Raw genomic sequence first — 8,479 nt, 5'->3', positions numbered from 1 at the left:
CCTACTGCCTAGCTAAGAACGGCGTTCTCACAGCGAAGCATGGTGGTGGCAGTATCATGATGGGGAGTGGGTTAACATATTTGAACGCAACACTGTCGAGAGTTACGAATTTAAAATGTCTTGAAACATTTTTTTCCCTGTTTCACATCATTGGTAGGATTTTTTTTGTGTGTGTGTATGTAAAATTCTGTCATAATCAAAATAAAAATCTAAATAATGTTTGTGTTGAAATACAACAAATGGGAAAAATTATTAAAATAATTAAAAAACCCTTCGAGTTGATTCAGCTATCTCCTTTGCATCATTATTGCTTTGTGTGCAGTAGTTATTTTAATTTTCACAGTGATAGGCAGCGCATGACTGACTTTTAATCACCAGCAGGGCGGCTGTGGCTGAGTGGTTAGAGCAGTCGCTCTCCAATGGGAGAGTTGGGTGTTTGATTCCACCAGCAGTCACATGTTGACATGTCCCTGGGCAAGACACTGAACCCCTCATTACCTCTGATGTGTGTCCCATCGGTGTATGAATGTGATCTAAACACTGATTTGTCTCTATAGAATGATTTGTTTGATTATCTTCGTAGATATGTAGTAGAGTGCTGTATGAATGTGTATATGGAGGTAAATGAGAGCACAGATTGTGTTGTAAAGAGCTTTGAGTATCTTGATTAGATAGAAAGTGCTATATAAGTAAAGTCAGTTTACTTGTAAAAGTCCAGCCCTAACAAGGAGAACAAGTTCTAGTCTTATATTTTTACTAACGCTTCATCTTGAGCTCTATTTTCCTGCCACTAGGATGTTCAAAGAGATTTTGACTATGTATACCTAAACTCTGCATGCCACTGAACAATAATACATAAAACCATAGTTTAAGCTAAGGTGTGGGTACCACATATACGGTCCATTTGAGGGTTGTCGTTTTGACAGTCAGTCGTGTCTTCAGCTTTGCTTCTACAGGCTTTTCTCATGAACCGGACAGATCACCATGGTATCTGAGGCTTTGTCGCAGCAGTACAGGTAGAAGAATGGCAGAATCTTCTCGGTGAACGTTTCTTCAAATGTGTAAATATGGGTCTGCGCTTTCAAGTCGTAGAAAGAGACCTGCCCCTCCTCACAGTCCACATACACACCCACTTTCTTGAGCTTAGGGTCAAGGGAGAGAAGTAATGGTGGGGATGTTGACACTCGATACCCCTGGCCTTTCTTCATGGCCAGAGCCCAGTAGCCATGGGTTGCGCTCACAGAAATCCTGCCCTTCCTGTTTACAGAGGATCTGGCCACGCCTAAGTACCAATCATCCTTGTCCCCCACCTGGACCTCCCAGTAGTGTCTTCCTGAAGTGAAGCCGTCATGACCCAGAACGATGACCACGGTGTCAAATCGCTCAGGGTGGTCGGGGAGGTCCTGCCATGCCCCCAGATGCCTCACCTGGTGTCTGTCCTGAGAGAGCTGCAGCCAAGGATTAGCTGTGTCTGGGTCCAGGGTGATGTCCACTGCAAGAACATAAAGGATTGCTTTAGTTGGATTGTTTAAATAATAATAATAAGTATTTTTTATGCAACTACCTGAATACTTTTGAAGTTTTTTGATTTCTGTGAAAATCAAAAAGACATTTCTTTAATTTCACATTTACAATTTCACAGACATCATGTGTTCAGTAAAAATAAATAATTAAATAGGAAAGTGTTACCTACCACTTTCAGACAGTTTGTCAAGCATTTCTTTCAGTGTTGTCTCCAGTTTGGACACAGATCTTCGGATCAAACCAACACAAGTGTCAGTGGGAATTCTGGTTTCAGACCAGTCTTTAAAAGACGGAGTCGTGCAGAGGGAGGGGAAGCTCTGCAGAGAAAAATATCACGCATATATAAAACTTGATTACTAAATTAACAAGATTTTTTAATGCATGTTGTGGAACATTATTTTCACCTTTAGGAAGTGAATGTGATCAGTCCGAGCCATGTTTTCCAAGTCTGAGTGCCTCCTCTTCAGCTCCGAGATTTCCTGTTCCAGTTCGGTGATGAGGCCTTCGGCCCACCGTTCTGTCTGCCTTTGCTTCTCCTCAATGACCAAAACCAGCTCGGCCTGGGTCTTCTGGATTGAGCGCACCAGCTCTGAGAAGACTTGCATGCTTTCCTCAATCTCTTTTCTAGCACTGGCCTAAAGGACAAAACACACACGTTCTTTTTATATACATCAGTGTGTGCTTAAAAACCAGACACTCTCATGCTTGTATCTTTAATTTAGCTTAACCAAAAATTTAATTTACAATAAAGAACCCACAAAAAGTCACCACCTGCATCTTGCTGCAATGCTCTAAGTACTTTCCAATCAGGGTATTCCTGCTATTGTCCGCATCCCAAGACAATCTACTGCACTCTCACCATGTTCAGTCCATAGACGATGGCAATCCTACCACATTGGTTGAGGAATGCAATAGGCCTCAGACTCTTTCGAACTGCATCTAGACTCAAGGTAAGCACAACACCATCCCACTTATGGGGTTGTAGCCTGGGCATAAAGCCAACATGGCCAGTTTTGTTCCTGCTTCAAATTCCAAAAGTCTCGGCAAAGACCACGCCAAGACTCGGCAAAGGCCATCCCTGTTCTGGCTGAAACAAACATGACTCATCTGCTTTTCTCTACAGTTGAAGCAATTGATCCTAACATGAGCAGCAACTAATGTTTTAATTCCTTAAACAATAATTTGAGATAAAATCTCTCCCGTTAGGACAAGTTTCCTTTTGGGAGAAACGTTTCGTCTTTCATCCGAAAGACTTTCATCAGTCTGAGGCCTACCAACCCAGATCTGTCTTATAACCAGCACCTCCTTGATGTTTCAAGCCAGCCCTCTCTGGGATTCCCAGAAACTAGCTTTACACGTGCAAAAAAGGGACCATCTGTCCAAATACAAACCATCATAATTCATAGCAATCAAATGTCTTAGGCCTGATGGCTAACTTGCTACTCACAGAAACAGCTTGAGGACACCTGACTAAAATAGTTCAGACAAAGGCTTGAAAACTCAATCATCCAGGTAGATAAATCACAACAAAGGGTTAAATCATGTCATCTGGATAAGTTTATCTTTGGGGGAAATATTTAGTCTTTCAGCCGAAAGACTTAATCAGTCTGACGCCTGCCAAGATAGTCTCTGTGAATCCTACAGCAGTTTGGCTTGAAACGCTACAAGGAGGTGCTATTTATAAGACAGATCTGGTTGGCAGGCCTCGGACTGATGAAGTCTTTTGAATGAAAGACAAAACGTTTTTCCCAAACATGTCAAAATTGTTGTTGGGAGAGTTAACAAAATGTTTGAGTTAGTGACTTTTTTTAAGAGCAGGGCTGTAAATTTGATATGCAAATGCATGTACTCACTTTGTTGAGCTCCACAGAGTGTTTGATCTCCTCCACCTTTTTTATTCTGTCCACGACCATCTGTTGGACATCTATTTCTGTCTTTTTCAGCTGCGCCTGCACAACATAGGTTCACATAAAGTAGACTGTTGGTTTTACTAGCACCACTGCTAATGATACTTGTACTGTGTCCACAGAGTGGTATACGTAGCCTTTTAAAGTTTTTGAACATTTATGCAGCGCATACTTCAGGCTATGTATTTACCTGCAGAATTTTAAAATGCACTGTTCTTTTTTCTAAGTGTAATAATTGTTTCCATCCATTTTTTCTGATTCTGCAAAATGTGTAATTTTAGCAGAGGTCGGCGAACTTGGAACAAATGTTGCTGCGCTAATGAGTTTTGCTATTGTCTTCTATTGTTGTCTAAATGCTGTGTTCTATTAACTTTAGAAGTTGGAACTTGAATCTGAGAATGACATCGCATTCAACTTTACCATGTTTCAGTTGCAACTCGGAAAATTGGAGGGATTCACTCAATTTTGTGTTCATTGCTCATTCTAATAATTATTAACATTTCAATGGATTGCTCTGCCTTCTATGCATTTAATCATATTAGCTACATCCATCCATTATTTTTACCCGCTTCTTCCTTTTCGAGTCCCGGGAGTCACCGGTGCCCAAATCCAGCAGTCACTAAGAGGCAGGGGACACCCTGGACATGTATCTAGTCCATCACAGGGACACATAGAGACAAACAACCATTCACTCTCTCACTCACACCTAGAGACAATTTAGAGTTACCAATCAGTCTAACATGCATGTTTTTGGTCTGTGGGAGGAAACCGGAGTACCCAGAGAAAACCCACGCATGCACGGAGAGAACATGCAAACTCCACCCAGAAAGGCCCCCGGCTGGGATTCAATCTGTCGACCTTTTTGCTAAGAGGCAACCGTTCTATTAACTGATCCACTGTGCTGCCCATATTAGCAACACTTTTCCTAAACGATGTTGCATGTTACTGACATACATATTTTTTAAAAAGTGAAAAATGTAAAAAATTATTACTGCATCTATTACAAGTTTTATGCATGAGGCAGCCATGTGGGATTTTGTGGTTGGGGTTGGTCAGGAATTTACCACTTTCTAACTTAGGTTGTTTTCACACCTGATAGTCCGGTAGACTCGGTTCGGTTGGGGACCAATATTCATGACCTTTTGTTTACATTTGAGCTGGTGCGTTTGCATTCACACTGCACTGTGCAGTCGAGTCAACCTGTTGAACCAACCTATTCCCCCACTCGCCTGTGGGGGCGCTGCACCAAGAACTACTGAAAGAAATGACACAAAAACCTCTGGAGACACGTCTTCTTCTGGAAATAAAAACAAAAACGGAGTGGCGTCAAGTCTTAGCGGTTTTAGGAGTTATATTTTGTCATTTTTCAAAAATGGACTTAGCATGAGCAGAAGATGAGACAGAAGACCATGGAGAATGTTGTTTTTCCACACAAGGCAGCTGACGGCTCCATATGAGGTAAGAGAAATGTGTGTTTGTTTGCCCTGCGTTGTAGTCCACTTCCTGCTTGCGGAGCGTTGCCCGATCTGCTTAGATTCACACTGTATTTGAACCGCGCTCGAGTTCTATTCTACCGGACCGAGACCTAGGTTTTAGCCCGGGCCAGAGTTCGCCTTTTTGTTCAGTGACAGAGTTTGATGGCGAGTTCACACCTCCCCAAAAGAACTGGACTTCCTAGGCAAACGGGCTAGAGTTCGGCACAACAGGGCTGGTGTGAATGCACCCTTAGTGAGCTGTTCCTACTAATTTTTATGACTTAAAATTCAGAAATTCTAACTCCATTTTTAAAATTAATGCAGATGGGAACATAAACTCAACTGAACCAACGTGAACTCAGAAGGATGCAGCTTTCATGAACTTTCTCTCTGTACAAATGAATGGTAGTGAACGTGTCTCACCTTTTTCTCAGTCCATTCTCTCTCCACAGGGACCGTGTAGTGAGCCCTGTGGTCCGTCTCAGTGCAGAGGACGCACACACATGTCTGATCTTTCTTACAGAACAGCTCCAGGAGTCGTTCGTGCTTGGGACACATTCTGTCCTCCATATTTGCAACAGGTTCGATCAGCTTGTGCTTGGTGAACCTGGCGGCATGAGATTTGAGATGCTCCTCACAGAAGGAGGTCAGACACACGAGGCAGGATTTAACAGCTTTCGGTCGGCCCTCCCCTAAGCACACATCACACAGGACCTCCTCCCATGATGGTGGGGGTGAAGAGGAAAGAGATGAAGGTAAGGTTTGAGGCGATGGTGGAGGTGATGTTTCAGTCAGTGGTGGAGCTTGTGCTTGAGCTTGGGGTGATGGTGGAGGAGAGCTTTTAGGTGCCAACACTGGAGGGATTAACGAAGGCAACTCCTCTCCTTGGTTCTCCTTCAACCCTTGTTTCTTTTTCTTCTCCTCCTTTTGGTTTTCTTTCAACTCCTCCAGAAGTTGCTGCTTCTGGTTTTTCTCCAACAGCCTCTCCTCATCCTCTTTGGTCCTTCTCTCCATTATACACTTCTTTGCTTTCACTCCTTCTTCACCACTTTCCTTCACTTCTGTGGTCTTAATCTTAATCTGCTTGAACTGCTCTGCGATCTCCCTCAACACCGTGTTCACACTGATATCAGGCCTCTTTTGGAAGGACTTCTTGCACATGGGACACTGATACAACGGGCTGGTTTTCCAATATCCCAGGATACAGCTCTGGCAGAAGTTGTGCCCACAGGGGATGGAGACGGGGTTGGTGAAGACGTCCAGACAGATGGAGCAGTGCACCTGCTCTTCAGAAAGGTTCCCAGTGGTGGCCATTCCTACACGGCGGAGAGGCAGGGTCATTTTCAGCACAAGCAAGCAGCCTTTGAGCGGGGCATCAAACCTGCTGTGATATTGAGGTTGCCACAGTTAGACTGCATGATGGTTTAGAAGGTTCATGCAAAACTACTAAATAAGACATCAGACTCAAACATTGTCAAATATTTGTAAAAATTGTTCTGTGAATTAAGAAATATTCTTTATTAAAGTAAGTTCTCTTAGAAAATATTGAGTCCTGCGGTGGTTTACATGTTTATTTTTTTAATGATTGGTGATTGTTACCTTGAACACTTTTTTCTTTGAAGTTGATGCAAGTGAATGTTTGACAACAATATTAAGAAAATAATTTTAAAAACTTTAACTAAAATTCTTACATTGCAGATCTTATTGTTCCATATTTTCTTAACAAACTACTTCACTCTCAGACTGCAGGTTTACTTGTTGTTCCTAGAGTTTCCAAAAGTGGGATGGGCGGAATATATTTCAGTTATCAGGCTCCTCTCTTGTGGAACTAACCCAGTTTATGTCTGTAAGGCTGACACATTGTCCAGTTTTAAGACTGGGCTTACGTTTGGTTTTTTTTTTTATCCTATAGTTAGGGTCAGCTTGGGTTTCCTGAGCTATTCCTTAGTTATGCTGCTATAGGCTTAGACTGGTGGAGGACAACTTGACCACATTTCCTCACTCTGCTGCTGTATTTACTTGCTCTAAATGTTTGTATTTATAACTATTTCTATCCTTAACATGGTTTTTGTGTTTCCTCCTATAGAAAGTAAACATGGACCTGCCATTCTATGACATTCTATGTCTCTCCTTCCTGTCCTCTCAAACCCAACCAGTTGAAGCAGATGGCCACTTGTCCTGAGCCTGGTTCTGGTGGAGGTTTCTTCCTGTTAAAAACGAGTTTTTCCTTTCCACTGTCGCTTTTGTTCTTGCTCAGGATGGGAGACTGTGATGAAGTGAAGATTCAATGAGTCTGCTGCTTCCTTAGATAGAGAACTTTACTAAATGGCTTTTCTTTGTGAATGTTTCTGTTCAGTGCCTTGAGACAACTTCTGTTGTGACTTGGCGCTTCATAATTAAACTGGATTGAATAAAATTCTGGACAATTTCAAAAACAATGACCAAAGATTTCACTTAATTTGAGGTTTTAAAATGAACTGACACATGCAAATTTCTGCGTTTACTGCACAAAGAAACTCATATCAAATAAATTAAATGACTTCCCCAAAATTACATACAGTGTTATATAATGTAAACATTTTTTTATGTAGGTAAACAACTGTCATTATTTATTAGTTTGTCCCATGCTAACAAGCTAACAGCTAGTCAGAGTGTGGGTCAAAGTACATTTCTGTCTAAAACAACTAAAATCTAAAATGTTTTAAAAGTTAATGCACTTCCTATGCAGCCTGAGATATTTTTGAGGGGGAGAAAATTTAAATATTTCTACTAGAATAACAGTTTAATCTGAAACTGACAGCAGTGTAAAGGTTTCTGTTTGCATGAATCATTTTAAAAAAACATTTAAATGAGAGTTTTTAAAGATGGCAGCAACCAGTTTGTTCTCGGACCCTGTCAGACCAGCTGCTGGCTCTGGTCAAAGATAAGCATTTTCTCCCAACTGAGGATGTTCAGAGTTCATAAGTTTTAACAGAACCCCACTTTGAAGCGGGGGAATGTGAAGTATTTGTAGGAGTTGTGGTTTTGTCCCTGGTGCTTTGTTTATGTATGTGTTCCCCTGATCCTCTGTGTCTATCTTTATAGTTCAGGTTCAGGTCTCTCCTGTAAATGAGTCCCGGAGGCTCAATGGGATTAACCTGTATAAATAATGGTTGAATGAAAAGGGTTTGTGTTTCTTTAGTATCTAGCCCCATCTTGTGCCGTGTTTATGTCTTGCATCCCTTGTTTTTTCTTTGGCACCTGTGATTACTCACAGGTGCCTTCACTTTGTCTAATTGGTGTTTCCTGTATATAAGTCTTTGTCTCTGTGTTAGTCCATGTCCTGGCATTGTTTTCTGTCCACTGGCGAAGACCTAGCTGTTTCATAAATACATCCTGATCATTCTGTTTGTTTTGCCGCCCTGTCAGCTCTTTGTTTTGTTAATAATTTTTTTATTTTACATATACATATATACATATACATATATATATATATATATATATATATGTGTATATATATATATATACATATATATGTATATATATATATATATATATACATATATATGTATATATATATATATATATGTATAT

General features: G+C 41.1%; 1 protein-coding gene across 1 annotated transcript; it reads right to left on the bottom strand.

The window, feature by feature from the left end:
• Positions 1-950: 950 nt before the first annotated feature.
• Positions 951-6,220, bottom strand: si:dkey-46i9.6 (E3 ubiquitin-protein ligase TRIM7). Its single transcript, XM_037675415.1, has 7 exons — positions 5,960-6,220; positions 5,330-5,659; positions 3,378-3,473; positions 1,929-2,159; positions 1,694-1,841; positions 1,565-1,591; positions 951-1,492 (listed from the first exon to the last, which is right to left on the bottom strand). Exons 1-7 carry the CDS (start codon positions 6,218-6,220, stop codon positions 951-953), a joined length of 1,635 nt encoding a protein of 544 aa, XP_037531343.1.
• Between the last annotated feature and the right edge of the window lie 2,259 nt (positions 6,221-8,479).

The sequence above is a fragment of the Nematolebias whitei genome, chromosome 1 (assembly GCF_014905685.2).
Source record: "Nematolebias whitei isolate Nwh7 chromosome 1, NemWhi1, whole genome shotgun sequence".
NCBI classification, from domain to species: domain Eukaryota; kingdom Metazoa; phylum Chordata; class Actinopteri; order Cyprinodontiformes; family Rivulidae; genus Nematolebias; species Nematolebias whitei.
This window is presented reverse-complemented; position numbering and strand designations above follow the sequence as displayed.